General features: G+C 42.8%; 1 protein-coding gene across 1 annotated transcript; it reads left to right on the plus strand.

Moving 5' to 3' along the window:
- LOC137571731 (5-hydroxytryptamine receptor 3A-like) lies at positions 1-27,570 on the plus strand. Its single transcript, XM_068281296.1, has 7 exons — positions 1-40; positions 3,606-3,715; positions 15,916-16,085; positions 22,067-22,227; positions 23,705-23,915; positions 26,180-26,455; positions 27,213-27,570. The coding sequence occupies exons 1-7, from the start codon at positions 38-40 to the stop codon at positions 27,479-27,481; spliced, it is 1,200 nt and encodes a 399-aa protein (XP_068137397.1). The 5' UTR covers positions 1-37; the 3' UTR covers positions 27,482-27,570.
- Positions 27,571-27,760: the final 190 nt, after the last annotated feature.

A 27,760-nucleotide genomic window follows, 5' to 3' on the forward strand; every position in this document is an offset into this window, starting at 1 on the left:
AAAAACTCAGATTCTCACCACCTTTCTTTGGCTACGTATGGTATGTGGCATCATTTCTTTGTCCACTTTTACATAGCAATTAAAGAACTAGTTAGGTATTTTTATGTCTCTAAGAACTGCTTCATGTTTGAGCCACAGGTACATTTGGTTCATGCAGGTAATAGCTACATACACATAAAACTGAAATACAACTTTATTCAGAAGATTATTTACTAATTAGAGCCCAGTCAGCAAGAAAACATTTTTTTGTGATCTGTGCATTTCCTAATATGTTTTATTATTGTACAATCTGTTGTTGTTATGTTGCAAGAGTATTGCTGGACTGTTTTTGTTTTTTTAAGAAGTATAGTTTAGCACTCTCAACATATTGTGTAGCTGGTACAGTGTGTGTACAATCATACTAGCCTACATCACCTTTAACATAGACAGCTGGCCATGTACTGGTCGATGTGGCCCAACAGATAGATCCCTCTCAGATCATTATCTGATCAGAGAAGGATCTATCTGATTGAACCCCTCCACACACAAAACACAGTTTTTCAGTAGTTTTCAGCATTAAATATATTGAATGAAGATCTGTGTGCACCGCCTGATGGGTCCCCAGGTCTCCTTGAAGTCCCACCCAGGAAACAGAGACATTTTGCCTTTGTGTGCGATTTTCATTTCTGCTTTCTCTCTGTGGTTGAAACATCGGACAACCATTGTTTATTTCTGCATACATCACACATTTCAAATTTTATTGTATTTTGCAGCAACCCCCCAAAAAAACATTAGCAGAAACCCCAAATGAAAATGTGATTGTAGAGGGAAGAGACGGACCACCAACTCTGCTCATAGGATTTATTGTGACAATACAGGCATACCAGAAGAGAGTACAGGCAAAGATACCGGCCTTACAGCTGTTTCACGGCAACCACCGCTTCCTCAGAGACCACAACGGTATGATACCTTTGTGGTCGCTGAGGATACCTTTGTGGTCTCTGAGGAAGCGGTGGTTGCCACAAAACGGCTGTAAGGCTGGTATCTTTGCCTGTACTCTCTTCTGGTATGCCTGTATTGTCACAATAAATCCTATGAGCAGAGTTGCCCCTCTGTCTCTTCCCTCTACAAGCTGTATTGAATTGATCTTCATGAGCACAACTCCTATTGGTGTGACATACAGAGCCCTCCTGCAGCCAGCATCTAGTGCCAACCTTCCTGTCCTCTAATTACGTTATGAAAATGTGATTGTACAGCAACCAAAAGCCTGACAATATTTGCCACTACTCTCACCTTTTTTTTGTAACTCCCAAACTTTTGTTTGTAACTTTTACTGAGTGATTGCTGCTACCTGCAATAACAGCAATCATTCATTGTTAAGCGGATGTATGAGTGTTAGCAAAGGGTGCACACATGTGCTCTTGCAGGAGCATGCATGCACATGTGGGAGTGCGCTGCGGCAGCTTTCATCGATGGACCTTAAGTTACCATCCAGGAACCTGAGGTGGTGAAGCATGCTTCAGTATACCATCAGGTCCATAAATATTGGGAAATCGTCACAATTCTAACATTTTTGGCTCTATATACAAGCATAATGGATTTGAAATAAAACCAACATGATGTGCTTTAACTGCAGACTGTCAGCTTTAATTTGAGGGTATTTACATCCAAATCAGATGAACGGTGTAGGTATTACAACAGTTTGTATATGTGCCTCCCTCTTGTTAAAGTGAATGGGAACCGCATTTTTTAGAAAATGAAGCAAATACTTACCTAAGGAGAGGGAAGGCTCTGGGTCGTATAGAGCCTTCCGTCTCCTTTCTCGCTGCTCTCTAGCCTGTGCTGGCCCCCCGTTTCAATCCCCTGCCGAAAGGGTGTTTGGAAGTCTTCGGGAGCCGTGTCCTCCCGAAGACGTGCGGCTCCATACTGCACAGGCGTGAGCGTGCAAGAGAGCGTGCTTGCGCAGGTGCAGTACAGGGCTGCCCTTCTTCAGGAGCACTCGGGCTCCCTGAAGACTTCTGAAGCCTCCTTCGACCGGGTAAAGCAGTATTTGACTAAATTAGTCAAATACTGCTACCGGGCGATCCAGCACTGGAACGAGGGGACCAGGAGAGGAGCGGGAAGGCTCTATAGGACCCAGAGCCTTTCCTCTCCTTGGGTAAGTATCTGTCTCATTTTTTTAAATGCGGTTCCCATTCACTTTAAAGCCCCAAGGACAAGCAGGAACTGAAGACAGTTGCAGTAGAAACCAGGCAGAGGATCACCATAGATGAAACCCAGCGTCTGCTGCTGTCTATGTGTTCCAGACTTCAGGCTGTAATTGACTGCAAACAATTTGCAACCAAGTATTTAAAAGTGAAAGTTATATTTATGAATGTATTATGTAATAAATGTTGGTCCTTTAATAAAAGGGAGGCACATATGCAAACTGTTGTAAGCCCTACACCGTTCACCTGATTTGGATGTAAATACCCTCAAATTAAAGCTGACAGTCTGCAGTTAAAGCACATGTTTGTTTCATTTCAAATCCATTGAGGTTGTGTAAAGAGCCAAAAATGTTAGAATTGTGTCAATGTCCCAATATTTATGGACCTGACTGTAAGTACAACAACATTTTAAGGGTGCTTTAAAACACTAGCATGTACAGGTTCAGGAAAGAACATCAAATGTATTTGGGGTCATACAGAGATAAGATCTTAGAGGTTGTACTCTTCTTATTTATTATTAGAAGTTGTCACTGAAATGCAAATAATTCTGATTCGTTTGCAAATTTTATGTAAACTGCATGCAGCTTAAAATTGGACTCAATGCACTGTTGATTTTGGTTGGCCCAGGTAAATGTAGATCATTAGAACTGTGGGAGTCTATTTAACTGAATAGTAATGGATCCGACTAGCAGGTGTGTTCCTTTATTGGACAACCTGTTCATAGCAGAACAACCACAATTTATTATAGAAAATAATCTCACTGCACGTTTGCGCATGCAACTGTAGTTTCACATTTTTTGTTTTACTAAATTTAACAAGCCTTCTGATCTGCACAGCAGGTTAACCACTTCCGTACCAGAAGTCTCTGGACCCTTAAGGACCACCAGAGACTGCTGGTACGAAAAACCGCAGCATACCAACGCATCACCGCACAATCCCGCCGCTCTCGACGGTCACGATGCTGTCCCATCGTCGCAAGCCCCTCTCTCTGCCGTCTCTCTGACGGAAAAGCTCTGTCAGCTGGTCAGGAGCCGCTTTCATTGGCTCTTGACGCTGTCTATCAATGTGAGCCAATGTGCTTGGCTCTCCATGATCATGTTAGGAGCCAGTGAAAGCGGCTCCTGACCTGCTCACAGAGCTCTGCCGTCTTATAGACAGCAGAGCAAGCGAACTGCGGCATAGATAGAGCGGCGAGATCGGTGTAGTGATGGGGATGTGGAATACCAAAGCAGTAGAATTTACATCCAGTCAGAGCCGCAGTACCACCTGCTGGACGTAGATTCGTACTGCTTCGGTCCAGAATCAGTTAAAAAGTGTTTAGTAAACAAAGTCCCCACAGAGAAAGAAAAGTAAAGTATGTATTCCATAGCACGCAATAATAACAACCCTAGTTTTGCTTTTGTTTGGTTTTTTTTACAGTTTTGGCAGCATGAGTTCCTTACTTGGACACCAGCAAAATGTGGAGCTGTGGAAAAAATTTCTCTTCCAGTAGAAAATATCTGGACACCTGACATAATTGTCTACGAGTTGTACGTAACAAATACCTTCTAAATAAGATATCACGTAGGTTAAAAACAGGGAACATGATCAATACCTGCCAATTGGAGAAATTATAAATAACATAATAGTGTCTTCTGTTTCCTGTACATGATTTGTCTTCTATAGAAATCATGTAGGAAAACTGATCTTTCTATTATAAAGTATGTTAAAGTGTATAATATGTAAATAAAACATATGGGGCCTGATGCATGGAAGGCTGGTAACTCTATTATGGCCACGTGCATTGTCGGAATAACAGGCATGTTGCTATGGTAACTTGCATGGTGCTACTAGAGTAATGGGTGATGCTCCCCCGGTGTTAAAGCGGATCCGAGATGAAAAACTAGATATAATAAGTGACTTGTCTATATATCTTATCTAAAGTTTAGAAAGTTTACACAGCAAATCTATCTTCAAACAGCTTCAACAGTATATTAATATTTTTTCCTGTGATACAATGGGAGCAGACATGTTTTCTGCTTGTCACTATTACACAATTAGACAACCAAGAAAGGAATTTCCCTTAGAAAACCGCACCACTCAGACCATAATGAATGCAACTCAACTTTATTCAAACAAGCAATAAAAACACTTAAAAACAAATAGGCTGGCTGCCATGACAAATTCATATGAACAATGAATTCCCATGCATACAATAAGTGTAATAAAATACAACAATGTCAAATAACAATTATGTATATATATATATAATCACATGTAAACATGCAGGGAATCCTAATGCGATAATAAGTCCCTTCAGGTCCGTTTGCCTGGTAGGTTACAGTACTCAGCAAATCAATAATATAATAAAGTGCATGACAGGTAGTGTAACACAATTGGTGCTAAGAATAATGAATGAGGGAAACAAATCCCAAGCAGATATAAAGTGACAAGTGCAAGATTCACCAAGGTGAGATAAGGTGCAAAGTGTGCCAAAAAGAGTGAGATAAAAGAGAGCACCGAGCACTTACCAAGACAAACACCTAGATTAACAAGTCATGGCTTGCAGCCGTGGGGCCATCGCGATTCGCCGCTCTGCGCTATGGCGGCTTCCTCTGGGCATATACTACCTCTGGTGTCTGCGGCTAATAAATGCTCCGGCCAGGAGCGACCGGATATAAAGGGGCGTGGCCTAACGTAATGTGCGCGGCCGCGCACAATGGGGGAAGAGAGCTGCAGCGTAGTATAACGCTGCATCACTTCCCCTTCCTGGCACTAAGGAGCATGGGAGTTGTAGTATGCCGCAATAAGACTAAAAGTCAGAATAAAGGTCAGGAGTAATTGCTGGCTAAAGAAGCCAAAATTCAAGTAAAAAACGCACTAATGATAAATTATTAAATGAGAACAAACCTTGCTGCTCTCAAACAGCAACAATCTAACATACATCACTGTTTACAAACACGGAGCTAGAACATAATGAAATATCGCCATCATGTGGTGAAAATTTATAATCATTATCCACACTATTACTGAAACAAGAGCTGAAAAATGCATATGAACTGTCACAGATGTCCAGTGATCTTCAATTAGTGCTCTGAAGCTTCATCGCATGGATCGGGATACAGTATTGCCTTCTGCAAACGGATCTCAAAGTACATGGTCACCTAGGTTAGGGTCAACTATAAGAACAAACAAACATATAAAATTAAAATCAATGACCAATCAAGTCTCCCCCGACACATCATGAACCATACATATATATTAATATATACCCATAAATCCATATCAATATAAGAATAGGATTATCTCACTATATTGGAGCATAAACATGGATGCTAATAGTAAACCAAGAAGTTCTCAACATAAATAACCCTGTATAGTACAGATGAGATAAGTGTGTGCAGAGAGAAACTCACAATTCCCCCTGTACTACAGATGTTATGGCCCCAACAAGAACATGTATACATGTAGATAATATGACACTACAGCGGCAAAGTTAATAAAAACAGTGGACTACTCACTTAATCCACTGTGGTAGAATGTCGCAATATAATATCATACAATGTCACAATGTCACAAGCTGTGCCCATCACCACACAGCAAAACAAAATCCCCACACAGAACATGTGCACAGATGAACAAATGAGCCCTCAGGAACCCCTTACTATTACACAATTACACACACAGGCAAGCTTATCTGTATCTAGGCATGCTAATCTGCATATTCTGTGAAAACTCCACTCTTATCTCCTCCATTACACAGGCAACTGATCTGTATCTGCACTGCAGCTCTCAGATTGTGAAAACTCTGCCTCTGAAATTTATAGCTAGTAACACCTTTTTCATCTGACCAGACTGAAATCCCACAATCCCTTGCAAGCGCCAAGGCACTCTGGAGAAGCTGTGGGTGTGGCTTGTTTAGTTTATAGGAAATTAGGGTATTAAAACAAAACAAAACAAGTATTTTGCTTAAGGAATGCCCTATAAACTATATGTAAGGAACACAATTATGCAAGGAGTAAAAGTTCATCTTTAAGACCAGTAAAATTGCAAAGCGCCACCTGCGCACAGCAACATTTCTGGCCTTTCATGCATCAGGCCCAAAATCTGTAAAGGTGGCAATAATGGTACAATTTCACGGCTGATTAATTGTTTCCACTAGCCAATTTGATCATGTGAATGGAATGGATCCAATTTTGGAACCCACCGATCCAACTGTTAAGCGGTAATTCAGCCGTTAATGGGCGTGTTTCCAATCAATTACCACGGTGATCAGAATTGATCAATCAGCGGTGAAATTGTACCATTAATAGGCACCATCTCAGGAGCCAGGAGATCAAATTAATAAGGCCACCTGTGGAGAATTTAACATGACAAACCTCTACTGTACCCAGTAGTCTGTGGCAGCTTTACTGTGGTCAATATGGTCCTAGTACTCCTATACTGTGTCCCATCTGTTTTGCAAAGTGTGGCCCTGCTCTGCAGAACCACCAATGCCTCTTTTTTGGCAGAGACTCCTGTATTGTTTTCCTGTCTTAGGGCTCTTTTCCACTATGAAATGCGATCGCGATCGCAATCGCGTTTCAATTTCCACCATGCGATTGCGATTGAGCTACTATACTCATTATAGTCTAGCTCAATCGCATACAAAACGCGGCAGGACAACGATTGCGCTTTGACCAAAATCGCATCGCAATCGGATCGCACTAATGGAAATTGCTGCTGCAGTTTCCATTAGTTTAATGTACCTTGCGATTTACAATCAGAAGCAAATCGCAAATCGCAGGCTAGTGGAAAAAGGCCCTCAGGGCCCTTTTCCACTATGAAATGCGATCGCGATTGCGATCGCGATTGCAATCGCGTTTCAATTTCCACCATGCGATTGCGATTGCGATTGAGCTACTATACTCATTATAGTCCAGCTCAATCGCATACAAAACGCGTCAGGACGACGATTGCGCTTTGACCAAAATCGTATCGCAATCGGATCGCACTAATGGAAATTGCTGCTGCAGTTTCCATTAGTTTAATGTACCTTGCGATTTGCGATCAGAAGCAAATCGCAAATCGCAGGCTAGTGGAAAAAGGCCCTCATAGAGTTCATTAACCACAGAATGAGACTGGAACCACCTTTGACTGCTGATGGAGAATATGGTGCTGCACTATGACAACTATCACAGATCTTGAGGCAGTAACGTGGACTGTGACATTTAACAGATTTTGGGTGGAATAGTCACTGATGACAGATAGAAGACTGTGACTATACTGTGTCTATCGTGAGGTAACAGTAAACAACTCTGTCATGCTAGCCATCTTATGCCATTTACTGCAGTTTACCTCAAAGCCCCTGGGACTACATACCCAAGCATATCTGTTTAAGTTTCATATTGCAGAAATGTGCAGTGACCTAACATGCTCCCATAACATACAATAACATCATTTTACCAAAAATTCCAGGGACTTTAAAAGATACAAATATTTCACATGTTAGCATGCAAAATGACCTCACATATTACTAGAAAATGAGGTGACCTCACATGTTACCAAAAAAGCTCAACGATCTCATCTCATGTTACCAGAAGACACAATGACATTATGACTACTGACATTCACAGAGACTGTAAACACTCTGTGACTGATGACAGACAGTTACCATGGAAAGGAAAATACCAACAGGCAGATAACCCTGACAGGGCAGAATCCACTGATAGACAGACACTGATGGGCAGATACCAATGAGGGGGATTTTTGATAGACAGAGTTTAGTAGAAGCACATTCTAGTTATAGAGAAACATTCCAATGACAAGCAGACAAATGCTACATACATCTGTGGATAAATGTCACCTGAAAAACAATCCTTTGTGATTGCGTGGCGCAACATTTTACTCCGTTTACAGATCAAATGATTTCTATTGAGCTGTTTTATCCTGAGAAGCAGGGAGAGGGAAGGATGAATAATAAGCAGTTAGGTGCAGCTCCCAGCAGGAACTACAGTAGTGGTTGGATGAGGATATTTAGATTCAATAGATAAGCTGAAACGGAGAGAGCTAATGTTGGAGGCAATTGTATACATGGTAGATTGTCACTTGAAATTATATTGAAGAAAAATATTTCATGTATGTTGCTCACTTATAGACATATTCTACTGACAGGCTGACATTGGTAAGCAGATTTTTGATAGATTCCTTCTATTCAGCAACTGTCTCTCTCTGGTAGGGATTAGGTTGTGAGTCCTGTGAGGGACAGTTGAGTGACAAGACAATATACTCTGTACATCCCTGCAGAAGATGTGGGTTCTATACAAATAATAAATTATAACCACTGATATGCACTCACATAGACAAGTTTCAGTGATAGGGATTTTCAAGGGATATCAGTGACAGCCACATTCCATTGACAATCAGATTAAAGCAACATTGTAAAGTAGAAGAGACCTGCAAAACATTGGGGAACATTTATCAAAGCGCATGCACTGAATCACAAATACTTTCTTATCATAAATGTAGTGCTACGCGCATAGACCCTGCTTTTGCAATGGATTGCAGGGTGCTTGTAGCTGGCAGGTTCCCAATGATCTGCAGTGGATTTGCAATGAAAATGTGGACCAACAACAAGTACAGAAAATAAGTAGTTATGAGGCCCTTCTTATTTTTGCACAGCTACAAGAATGTGAGGTACATGTTTGAGATGTTTGTCACCAAACATAATATGTAAAGATAGGTTTGGGTGGCAGTTTGCTATTTGGCTCCCAACATCAGCTTCTTCTGCACTATGAAGCAGAAAAAAAGAGACATTGGACAAGGCAAGTATGTCTGTCCTGTCCATCTGTCCCAGCAGATTGTGGAACAGGAAACCAGCAATGTCAAGCAACACTTGTACTTGTCTCTGTCCAAAACAAGGATTGTTTGGGCTGAGAAAAATCTAAAATGTGTACTTATCATTACTATGCAGACTGCAATACACTGGATAACCCATCTTAATGCAGCATCACTTGCGGGAAGGTTTAACGTTTGTGTCAGCTGTAGTACTGACATAGAACAAGAGCAGTTGTAGAGACTATAGGAAGACCACCCATGGAGAATGAGCTATGGCAGGTGACAGAGCAGTGACACAGAAGAAGGAAGGAGGAAACTAGAGAAGGGCACACAGAGGAAGGAGAGACTGTGCCTAAAACTGAACTGTCTGACATGACAGGACTGAACAAGTCTGGGGTACCTGGCTGAAGTCTTCACTGGCACAAATGTTAACCACTGTGTCTCGTCAGAATCAAATTTCACAATTGTGCTTAAAGGGGCACTATGGCGAAAAATTTTAAAATTTAAAACGTGCTAACAAATACAAATTAGAAGTATATTTTTTTCCAGAGTAAAATGAGCCATAAATTACTTTTTCCTATGTTGTTGTCACTTACAGTAGGTAGTAGAAATCTGACAGAAGCGACAGGTTTTGGACTAGTCCATCTCTTCATGGGGGATTCTCAGGGATTCATTTATTTTCAAAAGCACTTAGTGAATGGCACTTGCTGTGTCCAAATGCCAAGAAACTGTGTAGAGAGCAGGAAAGCTGGCCAGCATCATTGTTTAAATCATTTTTACGGAATTTCTTTATAAAGAATAAAAGCCTTGCTGAGAATCCCCTATGACAGCGCTGTCCAACTGGCGGCCCGCGGACTGCATTCGGCCCGCCAGGCCTCCTGCTGCGGCCCGCTCTTCTCTCTGAGGTGCAGGCATGGCTTGCGCTATGGGCGCCATGCCTGCTCCCTCCTATAGTGGCCTTGTCCCCGCTGCCTGTGTCCCCACTGCCTGTGTCCCCGCTGCCGCTGCTTTACAGCTCAGACCTCAAAGATCGCGGCGACTGAAGCAAGGAGAGTACGCATGGTATCCGCATACACACGGAGTACGTCACATGCGGAAGTGACATCATTAGTCACTTCCGCATGTGAAGTTCAGCCGCGCGGGTGCCATGCGCACTCTCCTTGCTTCAGTCGCCGCGATCTGTGAGGTCTGAGCTGTGAGGCAGTGGGGACACAGGAGAAGGCATTGGCGGGCAGCACACGGCAGAGGTAACGGCAGGGTAGGAGGCGCTGGACACCTCTCGCTATCTAACGTTGGGGGGGGGGTACCTGTCACTATCTAACTAGGGGGGGCACCTGTCACTATCTAACTAGGGGGGCACCTGTCACTATCTAACTAGGGGGGCACCTGTCACTATCTAACTGGGGGGGGCACCTGTTACTATCTAACTAGGGGGGCACCTGTCACTATCTAACGAAGGGGGCACCTGTCACTATCTAACTAGGGGGGCACCTGTTACTATCTAACTAGGGGGGCACCTGTCACTATCTAACTAGGGGGGCACCTGTCACTATATAACTATGGGCACATGTCACTATCTAACTGGGGGGGCACCTGTCACTATCTAACTAGGGGGGCACCTGTCACTATCTAACTAGGGGGGCACCTGTTACTATCTAACTGGGGGGGCACCCGTCACTATCTAACTCAGGGGGCACCTGTCACTATCTAACTGGGGGGACACCTGTCACTATCTAACTGGGGGGGCACCTGTCACTATCTAACTAGGGAGGCACCTGTCACTATCTAACTGGGGAGGCACCTGTCACTATCTAACTAGGGGGGCACCTGTCACTATCTAACTAGGGGGGCACCTGTCACTATCTAACTGGGGGGGGTACCTGTCACTATCTAACTGGGGGGGCACCTGTCACTATCTAACTGGGTGGGCACCTGTCACTACCTCAACTGGGGGGGGGGGGCACCTGTCACTACCTCATCTGGCCACAACAGAGCATCACCGCCAACCCGGCCACAGCATCACCGCCAGCCCGGCCACAGCATCACTGCAAGGCCTTTCAGCCCACACATCATCCCCAATCCGGCCAAAAACAGTATTGCCAGGCGCAGGAGCCCGTAGAGGAGAATTTAGAAGCCAGGTGAGAGGTGTCTACCATTTTAAAGGGGCATTCTGCCTATTTATGTGAAATGCTGTCTATTTATGTGCCTCATGACTGCTGAATTTGTCGTGTTGGGAGCCTCATGATTGCTGAATTTGTCTTGTTGGTGGGCCTCATGATTTGTTGGGGGCATCATGATTGCTGAATTTGTCTTGTTGGCGCCTCAAGATTGCTGAATATGTCTTGTTGGGAGCCTCATGATTTGTTGGGGGCCTCAGGATTGCTAAATTTGTCTTGTTGGGGGCATCATGATTGCTGAATGTGTCTTGTTGGGGGCATCATGATTGCTGAATGTGTCCTGTTGGGGGCCTCATGATTTGTTTGAGGCCTCATGATTGCTGAATTTGTCTTGTTGGGGGTCACATGATTGCTAACTGCGAGACTATGGGAAAAGCTGAATCATCATCATATGAGACAATATCATTAAACCTACTTTTTTAGCTTTTTAAAACGAAAAATAAAACTGGGAGGTTCTAAAAAAAAATACATTTTTCAGGAGTAGGATGGATGAAATAGTTTATCTTCACAGTTTATTTTCAACGTGGATTTTCCATAATGTTCATGTATGAGTTAAAACGTTTGTATGTAGTTTAAATTGCTGTTGCCACTTTGCAATAGAATCTATCGGATAGATAGATAAAGTGACTTTTGGGTTGCAGTTTGGGCACTCGGCCTCCAAAAGGTTCGCCACCACTGTCCTAATCTAATGTCCCACATTGCTAAGTTCATGTAAATTTGTCTCCACCCGTGGCCACACCCACATTCTGGTCCATGGCCACACCCATTTTTCGGCACGGCGCGGTACGCACAACGGAACCCTCATGTTTTTCACACAACTTCACCGAAATCTTGAATTGCATTTTGTGGAAAGTGCTGCCAATCTAATTGTCCTTTAATTGCATTTTTTCCTTTTGGGGGGGGGGGGGGGGGGGGCTGCGGCTCTAGCAAGAACCTTCGGCCCTCCACCATGGGGTCTGAAAAAAAATGGCCCTCCATGCACGTGAAGTTGGACAGCACTGCTTTATGATGAGATGGACTAGTCCAAAACCTGTCGCTTCTGTCAGATTTCTACTACCTACTGTAAGTGCCAGCAACATAGGAGAAAAGTATTTTATGGCTCGTTTTACTCTGGAAAAATTTACTTCTTATTTGTCCATGTTTGCACATATTTTAAATTTTACAATTTACATCATAAAAAACATAAACCAACATAAAACAAGAAGAAACTTAACATTTTGAAAGCTTGCAATAAACCATGTACAGTTAGTCATGAAAGGTATCACCAGAATCAATGTTTGTTGGTCTGATTTCTGCTCCTCGACTAACACCGGACAACACTAAACTTGCAAAACAACCTTGTGAAACCTTTAACTTTTTTTTATATTTTTTATGAATGTGACCTAAAACTTCATCTGATTTTCAGACAAGTATTAAAAGTAGATGAAGAAAACCTAGTTAAACAGATTAAACAAAATGCATTTGGACATGTTTTTACTGTTTTTTTGCACGTGGTAAGTAAATTAATCATACTCTCAGTAGTTTCTGAGACCTGCTGCTTGTGCAATACCATTATTTGATTTCATCTTCAAATTATATTCCCTTTCTTCTGCCACCCACAGATATGTTATTAAATTATTTTAAATAATATAAAAGTGTTGTTTCATTTGTTTAACTAGGTTTTCTTCATCTACTTTTAGGACTTGTATAAAAATCAGATGATGTTTTAGGTCACCGTCACATAAAAATATAACACTGATTTTTCAAGCTTTCCATGAAGATGACCTGTCTGCACCACTGAATGCTTCTTAAGCTGCAGTTGATGAACAACAGGAGCTGTACTTACCTATGGTGCATCGGCTCGCACTTTAGGTTAAAGAGGAACTGTTGCAAAAATCTTAAAATTTAAATCAAATACAAATAAGAAGTACATTTCTTCCAGAGTAAAAATAGCCATAAATTACTTTCCTCCTATGTTGCTGTCACTTACAGTAGGTAGTAGAAATCTGACATTACCGACAAGTTTTGGGTTAGTCCATCTCTCCATAGGGGATTCTTAGCAAGGCTTTTATTCTTTAAAAAGACACTCCCTGAAAAAGATTTATACAAAGATGCTGGCCAGCCTTCCTGCTCACTGCGCACTTTTTTTGGCAGCTGCCATTCACTAAGTGCTTTCAAAAAAAAAAAAGAAAACCCTAAGAACCGCCCATGAGAAGATGGGCTAGTTTAAAATCTGTCGGTAATGTCAGATTTCTACTACTTAAGCTGGCCATACACTAGGCCGATTCTCCGCCGATCGACAGCAGACATCGTTCACGCTACACGCTAAATTTCAATCTAGTTCGTTACGAAATAGATCGATCCCGTCGATCGCTCCGTGCAGGAAATTACCGTCGATCGCCCACGGGTAGGGAGCACATCGCTAGCGGCGTTCGAGTGCCCGACGACCGACGCAATAGAGTGGCAATACATTACCTGCTCCGCCGGCGCGACTCACCCCGGTCACCGCTGCTCCGTCTCCGCTCTGGTCTGGTCTCCGGGTCCGGCATGCTTCACTTCTTCTAGCCCGGCAGGAAGTTTAAACAGTAGAGGGCGCTCTACTGTTTAAACTTCCTGCCGGGCAGGAAGAAGTGACGCTTGCCGGACCCGGAGACCAGACCAGAGCGAAGAAGACAGCGGAGACCTGGGGACTGGAGTCGCGCTGGCCGGAGCAGGTAATGTATGCAGGCGGGGGGAGCGGCAGCAGCACCACCACCACAGATTGTGAACGGTTTCAGGCTGAAATCGGTTCACAATCTGTTTGCAGTAAAGGCAGCCATCTGATCCCTCTCTGATCAGATTCGATCAGAGAGGGATCTATCTGTTGGTCGAATATGATGGCAAATCGACCAGTGTATGGCTACCTTTACTGTTAAGGTAGCCATACACTGAGCAGTATTAAAAAACAAATTGTCAAATGAACCTCCCCCTATCAGAGGTTCATAAACTGTGCACACTGTGGGGAATAAATCAGGCATTTACTTACCTAGGGAGGCTGCTCTGTAGCCCCCTATCTTCTCTCTCCCCTGCCACACAATCTGCAAATTCCATTGGGTTATCTGTATGTTCCCTGTTGTGCAATGCATGCCGGGGACGCGCGATGCATGCTGGCAGATGTAGTTTCCATTGATGTGGTTACAGCTTCGATAAGAGCAAAGCAGCTCCCCTAGGGGACGGGAGCGCACAATGCATGATGGCAGATGTAGTTCCTATTGATAAGGTTATAGCTCCGGTGTTCCAACATTTTAGCATACCCGACAGAATAGCATACAAATGCTACTGAGCATGTGCAAAGTCATGCAGGGCAGACATTAACCCCATAATACCCATCAGCAGCATTAACCTTTTCAACCCCGGTTAGCTGCCTGTGTGCTGATGTGCAATCTCCACTATCCAAATGGACATAGAGTTAGAATAAAAAGTTGTCCGAGCGAAGCGAGGACCGAGCCCGCAGCCCAGCGAGCGAAGCGAGCGGGCAAGGGGACACTGATTCTACTAACAAGGGGTATATCACTTTAAATGTATGCTATTCTGTCAATGTATGCTAGTTAGTTGGAACACCGGTATGGGTGAAGCAGCCCACCTAGGTAAGTAAATGCCTGCTTTATCCCCCACATAGGATACAGTGGCACAGTTTATGCCTTAGGGGAAGGTTCGTTTTTGTAGAAGGGGGGGGGGGGGGCATGCTGCATTATTTTTAAAGTACTGCTCAAATCCCTTTAACATTAAATATCCTGGTTTCAGCATCAGAAACACTTCCTACAGCTATATATTGCTGTATAATGGTGTGTAAGCCACCCTCCCATGGAGGCTTAGCCTAAGCTTTTTATTATGCAGAATTATCCTCCTTACAGAGCATCCTGGGAGACCAGAGATCTTTTCTACTGGCTTTAGAACTCTTAGTAAACAAACATTCCGTAGAGATCACCTGCCAGTACTATAGATGTTGCCGTCTGTGATAAATTTCAGAAAGTAAATCAGAGAAAAGAAAGATTTTACAATGGGCAAACACTGACTAAATCATTCATGAATAAATATTGTAAAAAAAATAAGCAATTTTATCAGTTATGTTATTTTGACTTTTTCCTCTCTAACATAGCAATATACTGTATATTGTTGGGAATATTAAAGTATTATTTAATTTTTTCACAGGTATCCTATGACCATCTGCTTCCCCCACTACTACTTTGCTTTCATTCACTAGTATATAGAGCAGGGCATTGAACACTATGGTGCACTCTATAGTCAGTAGTAGTGTTAGGGAGTCTAGCCCAAGGACTCCTTACTGAATATGTGCTGGCTTACTGAAGAGGAAAAGCTGAGATTCAATCCCAGGTCTCCTGTATCAGAGACTAACTAACTGACTGGCTGCTAATGATAATTACCCTAATACTATGGGAAAGGGTCAACAGCTAACTCCACGGTATTGCAAATCAATGAGGGCCAGTGTAATTCTGGGGTCTGACTTTGGGGGCGACGAGAGGTTTGAATCCAGACACCCCTTGCTAAATATACCCATGAGTTGCGAAAATGCTTACAGGGATCTGAGCACTTCCTGTTCTTCTCTCAGTTTTGTTATATATGATGTTACATTAAGGGAAATTTTACAGGGGGGAAAAATCTCATTTTCTTTTCTCACAATGCAGTTTGACAGTTCAACTATATAAACTATCTGTGTGTTAAATATCACTTTACTTAGTTTGGCACATAAATTATATTATGTGATTTGCCTTCTTCAGTATAGATGAGGACAAATCGCAGCGTACCCCGTTTGTTTATGTGAATCACACAGGACGTGTGCGGTATGACAGAATGCTTCGAGTGGTCAGCTCATGCAATCTGGGGATTTTCAATTTCCCATTTGATGTTCAGAACTGCTCACTGACTTTCGGCTCCTATATGCACACAGGTAAGCACAAATATATCATGTTATGCAAACATAACAATCTACCAATGCATTTTCATACAGTCCTGTTGTATTCACTATGATATATTTCCATTTCTTTTAAAGTACACCAGAGATGTTTAAATAAGCAGCGTTTATACTTAACTGGGGGTTCCTCCAGCCCCATGCCAGCCGTGGGCTCTACCGCCGTTTTTCTGGGCCCCTCCATTCCATGTATAGCTCAGTCGCGGCTAGTCATGGGTCACCGCACATGGCCCGGCGGCAGTGCGCGTTTAGACTAGCTCAGCACCACTCTGCAGTTCTCACTGATGCCAACCACAGTTTTTTTTAGACTACTAGTGCGCAGATTTGTACTTTTTACCACCCAAGGCCCACTATCAGAGGCATCCAGCAAAACTGCAGAGGCTACAACTTCGGAGAGGGAGGTGGAGGAGGGTGAAGACGCACCTGGCCAGTTGTAAGCAGCACAATTTAGTAAATGACAGGCATAAGTGCCTGTGATCACAGTGCTGCACTGACCCTTTCTTCCCCCTGCCAGACTCAGCCATCTGTAGCCGCCCGCTGCGATGTACAAAGGCTGAAGCAGGGCGGCCGCGGGATCAGGTCTGGCTTCTATTATTATGTGAGTGTCTGTGGATCCCATGCATATTCGGCAGGTTACCTGCCATTGCAACCCGCAGTCTGCCCCTTGCTCTTTGACGCCCTAGGTCATGACCTTGGAGGCCTTGCTAGAAAAAAAGGCATAGAGGTGCGTGTAATCTGACAGGCATCCTTCTACTCTACTGTAATGTACTTACATTGGCCCTGACCCCCACAGAAAAACACAACATAGCACATGTTCAGGTGGTTGCCACCTAATGTTGCCTTCTGGGAGCTTGGACCGCTGGAAGTAGACAGGGTTGGGCTGTCATTAAGACACCCCCCCAACACACAACACCGCACCTCCAGGTGGTCACAGTATGGCTAAGCTCATGCTTGAAGAGGAGCATGGTCGGGAACTTGGAATCCAACAAGAGCTTCACAGATTCCTTTGGGGGCAGGGGCGTAGCAATAGGGGTTGCAGAGGTAGCGACCGCATCGGGGCCCTTGAGCCAGAGGGGCCCCGGAGGGCCCTCCCTTAACTACAGTATTAGTTCTTTATTGGTCCTGTGCTCATAATAATCACTTCTATAGATTCTTTGAATAGTGGTAATCAGTAACAAACTGTTTCCCATCCCCTTCTTGCTCCTCTGACACCGTAGTTGCCATTGGCAGGTTTTGGTGCGCTGTTCCAATTTTTATGTATAGAGTGCTTGGGGGGGGGGGGGGGCATTGTAAAACTTGCATTGGGGCCCACAGCTCCTTAGCTACGCCACTGTTTGGGGGATCTGCCCTCACCAACGGTAGACAGGAAGATGTCATGGGAAGCCTTTACAGGATTCAGAGGCTTCCCTCTTCTTAGGTAAATATTTGACCCAAGGTTTGGTTGATGATAGTTTGTTTTGTTTTTCTCACTGGTTGGTTATTACTATACAGTTTATCCTATCCTACACTGGAATACTCCTTAAAGGGAAACTAAACTGAGAAGGATATGGAATTTCCTTTTAAAATAATACCAGTTGCCTGACTCTCCTGCTGATCCTGTGTCTCTAATACCTTTAGCCACAGCCCCTGAACAAGCATGCAGATCAGATGCTCTGACTGAAGTCAGACTGGATTACCTGTATGCTTGTTTCAGGTGTGTGATTCAACTACCACTGCAGCCAAAGAGATCAGCAGGCCTGCCAGGCAACTAGTATTGTTTAAAAGGAAACATCCATTTCCCTCTCAGTGTAGGTTCCCATTAATGATTAATGTTTGAAAATAACAGTTCAAATATAATTTCAGTACAGACGTATCAGTTAATTCTAGCACCACATGATCTTGGCACCAGGGCTCAGTTGAATGCTGTTTCTGGTGACAATAAGTGATTTTGGCATCAGTTGTTTATCTACTGCATACCCCAAGCACCCAGCATTAACTCCCCTGGCGGTATAATTCCCGCGGCTACGCAGCCGCGGGAGGGTTTTTTTCACTTTTTTTTTTAGCATGTAGCTAACCTAGCGCTAGCTACATGCTTCCCCCCCTCCCCGCGGCGTCCGCCCGTCCCCTCCGGTCGCCGCCGGCGCCGCTTGCCCATAAGGAAATCCCGTTCTGAACGGGATTTCCTTGAGGGCTTCCCCCGTCGCCATGGCAACGAACGGAGTGATGTCATCGACATCATAGGGAGTCCCGATCCACCCCATAGCGCAGCCTGGCGCCGATTGGCCAGGCTGCGCAAGGGGTATGCGGGGGGGGGGGCTGTTTCCGCGGCGGGTAGCGGCGCATCGGCGGCGGGCGGCGGCGATCAGACCAAACACGCAGCTAGAAAAAAAAATTATGTAAATCAGCTCAGCAGGGCCTGAGCGGCACCCTCCGGCGGCTTACCCCGTGTCACACACGGGGTTACCGCTAAGGAGGTTAAAGGGACCCTGAGTAGTAGGTAAAATAAAAAATGTCACTTACCTGGGGCTTCCTCCAGCCCACCCTAGGCCGCAAGGTCCCCTGGGGTCCTCCTGGCTCCTCTCCGGGTCCTGCTGGCAGCTCAGTTACCGGCGACACCCAGGCTGGATCTGGACTCTCTGCGCCATCATGCCGGCCACTGCGTGTCATCACGGTGGCCGGCGTGACAGTCCTGCACCTGCACGGTTTTCTAGCTCTGAACCGCGCATGCGCAGGACTGTCATGTGGCCGGCGTGAAGACGCAGAGCGTCCAGATCCAGGAAGTGTCAGCCCGACACCCAGCCCGGGTGTCGCCGGTAACGGAGCTGCCAGTGGGACCCAGAGAGGAGCCAGGAGGACGCTGGGGAACCTTGCGGCCTACGGTGGGCTGGAGGAAGCCCCAGGTAAGTGAATTTTTTTATTTTATCTAATGTTCAGGGTCACTTTAAAAAAAAAATGAAATGTAAGCATCTGTAAAGTTTGGGTTGGGCATGGATTAAGAGAGCTGGACCTAATAAAATAAAAAATAAAAAACACAGTCTACAGGTGCCCATTAAAGGGAATCTGAAGTAAAGATAAACTAAAGATAATACAAAAAATGAGATAATTTATTGTATGTGTAGTACACCTAAAAAATAGAACATTAATAGTAAAGAAACAAGTCATATATTGTTTCCAGTACAGGAAGAGTTAAGAAACTTCAGTTGTTATCTATGTAAAAGAGCTTCTCTGAGCTCCACCTCCCAAATTGGATTCCTGTTTTCTGGAGCACAATACATCAAATGACAGACAGCTTCAGAGAAGACTCATTTCTTTACTGCTAATGTTCTATTTCTTATCCGTACTACACATACAATTCATCATATCATACGTTTTTTTTTTCGCTTCAGTGTGTCACTTTAACAATGTGAATTTTACCAAAAGTTCTTAATTTTAATTAGATTATTTGGATTCAAAGAAAAGATCATATTTGATTGCAACAGTTTGACAGAAATTGTAAAGAAAAAGGTTCATTGACCACAGCAATACAGAATCTAACTTGCAATCGTATCTAAACCAGCTACGATGGAATAGATGATAAAATCCACCATGCCAGTCGACCATTTCTTTAAGAAAGAAATCAAAAATGCAATCATGCAATCATTAAAGATCAACTGGGCCCACCAGCTTCTCTGTTGCCATTGAATACGATCGTAAAGTAATCGGAAATAAGATTGTTCACTAAAAATAGTATCATTAATGGGCACCTTTAGTGGCAGGCCCTATTGTTTATTAAGATTTAACATTTATTTAACAGTCTCAAATTGACAATGTGTCAGACAGAAATATGAATGTGCAACAACCTTTTCCCTTAATAAACGATATAAAAGTATATACCTGCTCTGCTCATGCACATTTAGCAAGTGCATTTTTGAAGCATACTAAATGCACATGAGCAGGTGCCCTTATGAAAAACAACAATAAGCTTGAGCGATTTCTTCTGCCTTGATAAAACTATTTTTCACTACTGCATCATTTTTGGCAATAGCTTTAGTTAAAGCCTCATTCCCATGCGGCGATACTTGCTGCGATGTTTCCCGACATCGGGGAACATCGTTTAACATAAGCATGCATCGTGAAGTGACGGACACGGCGGATCGGCTGCTTAAGATCCCCGACGACTCCATGCAAAGTATCGAGCTCGCTAACTTCCCACTCGTGCCCGTCGTGTGAAAAGGTGTCGCTTAACGACCGTCGTCAAGGGGATGCCGCTGGACCTGTCAGGTAGTGAGTACATAGCTTAAAGAGAACCCGAGGTGGGGTTCTGACAATGCTATCTGCACACAGAGGCTGGGTCTGCCTATACAGCCCAGCCTCTGTTGCTATCCCAATCCCCCCTAAGTTCCCCCTGCACTCTGCTGGCCCCAATAAATCACAGCCGCGCTGTTGACACGCAGCAGGCTGTGTTTACCTCTTTACTGTCACTCTCGCCACTCCCCCGCCTCCTGCATAGCTCCGGTCCCCACCCGCGTCCCTTCCCTCTAATCAGCGGGGAGGGAAGGGACGCGGGTGGGGACCGGAGCTATGCAGGAGGCGGGGGGAGCGGCGAGAGTGACAGTAAAGAGGTAAACACAGCCCGCTGCGACACACTGCGTGTCGACAGCGCGGCTGTGATTTATGGGGGACAGCAGAGCGCAGGGGGAACTTAGGGGGGATTGGGATAGCAACGGAGGCTGGGCTGTATAGGCAGACCCAGCCTCTGTGTGCAGATATCATTCTTAGAACCCCACCTCGAGTTCTCTCTTAACACTTCATGCTGCAATTGCAGTCTGAATTTTAATTCTTGGACTATTTGATGTTGTGTTGTCAAAATACCAATGTATATTGTACTCTTTCACCACTGACACAAAACATTGTGTTTGTGTTTCTTGAAGCACAGGCACATATTCTTTCCAGCTTTCATTAAATTGCCTTCCTTCAGCATCAACTTTTCTCTTCGACATTTTGGGATTGTTTGATATTTCTAACCACCACTTATTGTAAAATTACTTGAGAAACTTGAAAGTAGCACAGACTTTATCAGACTCAATCATTTAAAGCTCTCATGAGCCCCATAAAATGATGAGGTCGGCCTTGAGTTTTATTTGAACAATAAAATCTAACAAAAATCTATTGGTTCATGTCTTGTCGTTCAGACAGTGATCAAGGAAGGATACTCTCCATTAGATGTAGGCAGGAGGAGTGTGCATGGGGAATGGGCAGGCAAGAGAGCAAGGCTCCATATTTTTGTACTTCACTGAGCAGTGCAATGATAGCAGCTGTAAAGGGGTGACACACAGAAAGGCACAGCGAAGTTAAGCACACAGAAAGGCACAGCAAATGATATCAGGCAGATATTGATTGTTCAAATATTGATTGTTCACCATGTTTTAAAAGTGTATGCCTGGCTTTAGGCATCAGACTTAAAGCGGACCTAAACTCAGAGATTCCTCTCTGCTCTAACAGCAACAGCATAATATCCTTTAAAGAAAAACATTTCTTTGTTACAACTTACAGAACTCCCGCAAACATTGAATATAATCTGCAGTGTGTCTACTTCCTGCTTTCATGGATGCAGACAAAGGGTTAACATCCCATGTTTACATATTAGCTGTGTCTGTTGAGGCTGCCAAATTTCTGTGCTGACACAGCTGAGAGATCAAATTACACTTGTGATTATTTACAGATGGAGGGGATTTAGACAGGCTCTTCTCTCTAAAAACAACCAGGGTGCATTTCTCTCTTGTGTTCTGTGCAAGAGTTCAGGTCCACTTTAACATTAATGGAAGAGGTATATATCTAGGCATCAAGAAAACTTCAAGGTAGGAGGTTAGTATTAGGCAAAGGGAAGCAATTAAAGTTGAGAGGAAGGTTCAGGTTAAATATGGGGGAAGTGTTAAAAAGGAATATTCTTACCGTTTTTTGCCATAGTAAGTATAAACATTTACCGTACATTTTTCATGTAGTGCGTGATGTGCGACTTGGATTGGCTCTTCCTGTAGAACAGATTCTACAGAACTCTCTACAGTACTTGGAGACCAGTGGAGAGTGGGAGTTGCTAAGGATTGAAGGAACCCCTGATATCCTGAGATTTGGCATTGATGAATGGGATATCATCACATTCTGGGTGAGGAAGGATTTAAAGCAAGCCTGAACAGAAAATAAACTTTAGAGATAATTAATTGTATGTGTAGTATGGTATATAGATTTTTCCTGATTTCATATTCTTTTATTTTCAGTTTAGGGGTTAAATATTTACTCTGACAAATGTGCAACAGCCATGTAAACGTGACATGAAATTTGTTTTACTTAGCTCCCAACAAATAGAAACAATTAGCTTTTAAAGAGAATCTGTATTGTTAAAATCGCACAAAAGTAAACATACCAGTGCGTTAGGGGACATCTCCTATTCCCCTCTGTCACAATTTCGCCGCTCCTCGCCGCATTAAAAGTGGTTAAAAACAGTTTTAAAAAGTTTGTTTATAAACAAACAAAATGGCCACCAAAACAGGAAGTAGGTTGATGTACAGTATGTCCACACATAGAAAATACATCCATACACAAGCAGGCTGTATACAGCCTTCCTTTTGAATCTCAAGAGATCATTTGTGTGTTTCTTTCCCCCCTGAGGGGGCAGTTCATAGCAGAACCACAACACTGAAGAACTTGGCAGCCTTCCAGACACAGGCTGACAAGTCTGACAGGGGAAAGATACATTGATTTATTACAGAGACTGTGATAGTACAAAGTGCTGCAGTAAGCCAGAACACATTAGAATAGCTTTTGGAACTTGTAGGATGATAAAAAACAGGATGCAATTTTTGTTACGGAGTCTCTTTAAGGTTTTTATCACTATTTTGTTCATAGGGTTGTTCGCTCAGCCTGAAACTTTTGGCTTCTGTTTACTTTTCCGTAGAGCTGCTGCTGCATGCAATTGCAGCTTGTCTCATTTGCATGCATAAAGCACTGGGTTTATTAATACTTTAAATCAAATAAGTGGACATAATCAAGTTCTGACTAGGCTTGATACTATATTATTATTGATTTATAAAGCGCCAACATATTCCGTGGCGCTGTACAAAGTAAGAAACAAACATGGGGTACATAATACAGACAATGGTGTACACTAATATACAAGATACATAATTAGTGACAAAATACAAAAAATGATACAGCATACAGAATACAAAATACAGAAGTGGTAATGACAGTGATAAAAATAACATGATGAATAAAATGTATAATGATATCCAAGACACAAAAGGGGAGAGAGCTCTGCCCTTGCGAGCTTACAATCTAAAGGATGCAATATGTTTATCTCATCATGTTACACATCAGTCCAGGTACACTTTAAAATTGAGTTACGGTAATTACTATACTTAGCATTTTAATTTAATTTGCTTGAGTCTGAATACTGTGTTCTACATCCAAAGATTAAAATCCATGCATTCACTTATTATACTGTATGTCTTTGGTTGTATAAATGCAGAAGAAATGTGGGCAAAAGTTTGCAAGAAGTTGTTAGAAAAGGTTCAGTGATAAATGTATATAGGGATACTTTCTCCATGACAACTTTTTTGCCCATATTAATATTTATAATATAGGTGGTGATCAGACGGCGCCCACTCCTGTACGTGGTGAATCTTCTCATTCCTAGCGCCTTTCTTATGCTGATTGACATCTTGAGCTTCTTCCTACCACCACATAGCACTGATAGAGCCTCCTTTAAGATGACTTTGCTATTGGGATACACTGTGTTCCTGCTGATTATGAATGACTTGCTACCCAGTACAGCCAATGGGACACCTCTGATTGGTAAGAGTCTTGTTAATGTACATGAAGCCTTACACTGATGCTAGAAAATCACTGCAGTGGTTTTCTTATTAGAAATCACTTGAGGTACTTGCATGCTTACATTTCAGCACCCTTCATTGAAGTGATACTTTAATGTCGGCCATAACAGAACATACATTACATAAAAAGCATAAATAACATTTCTGCAGTAATTCAAATGAAATATATATATATATATATATATATATATATATATATATATATATATATATATATATATATATATATATATGTATAGGTCAGGTCTAGTTGTAAAGAAATTACATTGGATACTAAATAAATAAATACACCTTTGTGGGCATCAAAAATAGCCCATCAATGGTTGAACCCGGGTTCAGTAAAGTGCAATAGTGAAAAAGCATGTATTCACTAACAGAGTTTTGGAACTTGGATCTTTGACTCTGCCTAAATTGGACTTGGACCCTTTAAGGATGGAACATACCCATGGACTGTTCGCTTGCTTGAACTGTGGCCCTTTAACCCAATTGAAATGTAACCTTGTTTGCTTATTTGCCCCTTTAGATATATGTTGGCTGTTTCTGAAATCTGGTACTAACACACAGATATATATGTGTTTCAGAGGCAGGATGTGGTCTTTATGCCCTAAAATTCAAATTACTATTGCAGTATATGGTTATTGTACATGTTTATATGTCTACTTGTATTGCAGGCATGTGTTGTTTGGGGCTCCTTTTATCTCTCCCTCTTCCCTTCCTTTGGTTGCGGTTCGCGTGCGCTTTCTGCTCTGTACACATTCATTCTCTGCGCGATTACTCACCTATTGGTTCTTCTCTATGCGCTCCAGCGTGGTACTCACTTCCTGGTCTCCTGGTCTTCCTCCCATACGCTGAGTTGCATTGTTTCCGCCTCCGTGACGTCACTTCCGTCTGGCGCATGATGGTTCCTGGGCTGCTGCCCGCCCTCCAGCTGCATTTAAACGCCGATCTGGCGTTGTACATCTCACAGGTCCTCTCCTCCTTTCAAAGCGGGGTGACGCCCGCGGAGCTGCTGGGAATGTTCTGAGGGGACCCCTTTCCCATCTTCAGCTGCACTGCCTGGTCCTTCTTTCATTGCTCCCTGGGCTAAGTATCTTCCTTGCGCACATCCTCTCATGCACTTTAGATATAGGCTGCTCCTAGATATATATAATTGTTTAAATTGTTTTGCAGCCATTTGGCATTTTTCACCTGTGTTTTGCATCATGCACTTTGTGGTATATGTAGTTCATGTGATCTAATTTTTGTACAATACATGCTTTTTCACTATTGCACTTTACTGAACCCAGGTTCAACCATTGATGGGCTCTTTTTGATGCCCACAAAGGTGTATTTATTTATTTAGTATCCAATGTAATTTCTTTACAACTAGACCTGACCTATACATATATGTGATTCAATGGTTTATACACATATAAATACATGTATGCACCCCATTGTATAGGTTATTCATCTATTTGGCAGGATTGGTTGCAGCTGTTAAGAATGGGAATATGTGGTCTGTTTTTAGTGTTTTTATTTATTTGAATATTCAATAAATTTCCTATAGAGATTGTAATCATGTATCAATAAAATTTGTTTACCCTTGAGCGGTGCTGTTGTTGTGGGCTCTCTTTCTCTCTCTTTTTCAATATTGTCCTTTTGGGCCCTAGCACGCTCATTATCTTTATATATTGCCTAGTGTTGCGGACAGTATTTTTCTTGTCAGTCAGATTAGATGGACAGCGTTTGTGAACAGCAGTTTTCAGATCTTGCCACAGATTCTCGATTGGATTTAGATCTGGACTTTGGCCGGGCCATTCTAACACTTGGATATGTTTTGTTTTTAACCATTCCATTGTTGCCCTGGATTTATGTTTAGGGTCGTTGTCCTGCTGGAAGGTGAACCTCCGCCCCAGTCTCAAGTCTTTTGCAGACTCCAAGAGGTTTTCTTCCAAGATTGCCCTGTATTTGGCTCCGTCCATCTTCCCATCAACTCTGACCAGCTTCCCTGTCCCTCCTGAAGAGAAGCACCCACAGAGCATGATGCTGCTATTAATTAGTAAATAATATATGTAAACATCTATGAAATGTTTATTAATGCAGATACAGTAATGCCACCATTTTTTAAAATATTTTTCTAAATGATCATGAATATCAGAAAGTTACACAGGCATCACAAGTCTATGGGACAATAATGAGAGCCTACCTAATGTCTAGATGGTTATGCATGGTTTGTCTTTCCTACAGGTATTTATTTCTCAGTTTGCCTGGCTCTTCTTGTACTTAGCTTATTGGAGACAGTGATTATTACTCATGTACTACATCGTGGGACACTACGCGGTGGCTCTGTACCTTGCTGGATTCGACGCTTTGTCCTGGGTTTTCTAGCCCAAGTAGTCTGTTATGATGTATCTGTTAGTGATGATAACCCTGCCACTAACAATCAGGTCCAGCCACCCAACAATGGAAATGTACTACCAAGACCACCACCAAGTCCTTGCCATGAGAAAGTCAGCAACACAGGTAATGTCTACACACAATAGATTACATAACGTACCTACTTTTCTAGGTTCAGGGAAAGCTGGTGAAAGTGGGGAATACATTCCACTGTGTACTTTGCACATTATACAAGAAGGGGACACCAGTAACTACAGGCCCGATGCAGGGGAGCTGGGAGAGATGCTTAGCTGTGTACTCTGCATTGGCCTGAGTATAAACTAAGATTTTAATTCATTTACAAGTGCATTTTGCTGTGATTACGGGTGTGATCAGCAAACTAAAGCCCATAGACATTATATATTCTATGAACATGCATAAATTAATGCTAGCACATGTATTACATATTCAATGAGCCTGCATAAATATTTCTAGTGCATTTATTCATGGGCAAATAATCTCATCATATCACATATCACATCAGATATGCTTTAAAGATGTATACAGTATATGAGCATCTACCAGGCAATGTATAAAGTATTTTTACCTTCTGATGTACTTTCTGCTGTAAATGTTTTTCATCACTATCGATAAGTGGAAGTGCAGCTCAGGCTTATGTATAGGACTTTTGACAGTTCAATGCTGAATATTTGATGAGCAGAGATACTCATCTGAGTGAAGTGACATGAAACACTGGCGCATGTTCCTAAGTCTGCAGCATCTGCTGTCCTAGGGAAATTCTACATAACAAGACTTGACACTTTGATACATGAGGTTGTAAATGGCTTGCTACAGTAATCAAGGACACAAATATTGCCCTCATCTATCTATTCTTTGTTTTCAGAGAACAGGGAATTCTTACCACCTGTTTTAAAGCTGCTCACCCCCGAAGAACTGTGCCCAAGTGCCGAAAGACATCTGGCACTTATCAGCCAAAACCTTCGTATGGTGAGAGACATGTTAGAAAGCAGGCAACAACTGCAAGTAAAAGAAGAAGAATGGGTACAGGTCGGCTACGTCTTGGATTCACTGCTCTATCGTCTGTACCTGATCTTTATGGGGTCATATGCTATTATTATCATTAGTGTGTGGTGTGTCTGGTATAATATATAATAGTACAAAAGAAACAAAAATGCATGTAACCTCAAAGGAGGTGAAAGGAGAAATATACTTTACTAGCCAACCCGCGTCGTAGCATACACCGCATCTATCTATCTAATAGAGTACGTGCCTCAACCTTGAAGCAAGAAGAAGTATGCTTTCCATGAGAAAATGTATGCGTGCTCAAACACCAAGTTTAACCCTAGCAAGTCTGGCTTTGTAAATCCGGCCTAATTGGCTATTCATGAGGCAATGCTCATGCAAATATACATTTGCTTTTGCATGCCAAAC

This window comes from Hyperolius riggenbachi, chromosome 4 (genome assembly GCF_040937935.1).
Source record: "Hyperolius riggenbachi isolate aHypRig1 chromosome 4, aHypRig1.pri, whole genome shotgun sequence".
Taxonomy (NCBI): Eukaryota; Metazoa; Chordata; class Amphibia; order Anura; family Hyperoliidae; genus Hyperolius; species Hyperolius riggenbachi.

Coding starts and splice junctions, on each gene's coding strand:
- LOC137571731 (XM_068281296.1), top strand. Junction 16,086..22,066: donor CGGCTCCTATATGCACACAG/GTAAGCACAAAT, acceptor TTTTTCATGTAG/TGCGTGATGTGCGACTTGGA. Junction 26,456..27,212: donor TGAGAAAGTCAGCAACACAG/GTAATGTCTACA, acceptor CTTTGTTTTCAG/AGAACAGGGAATTCTTACCA.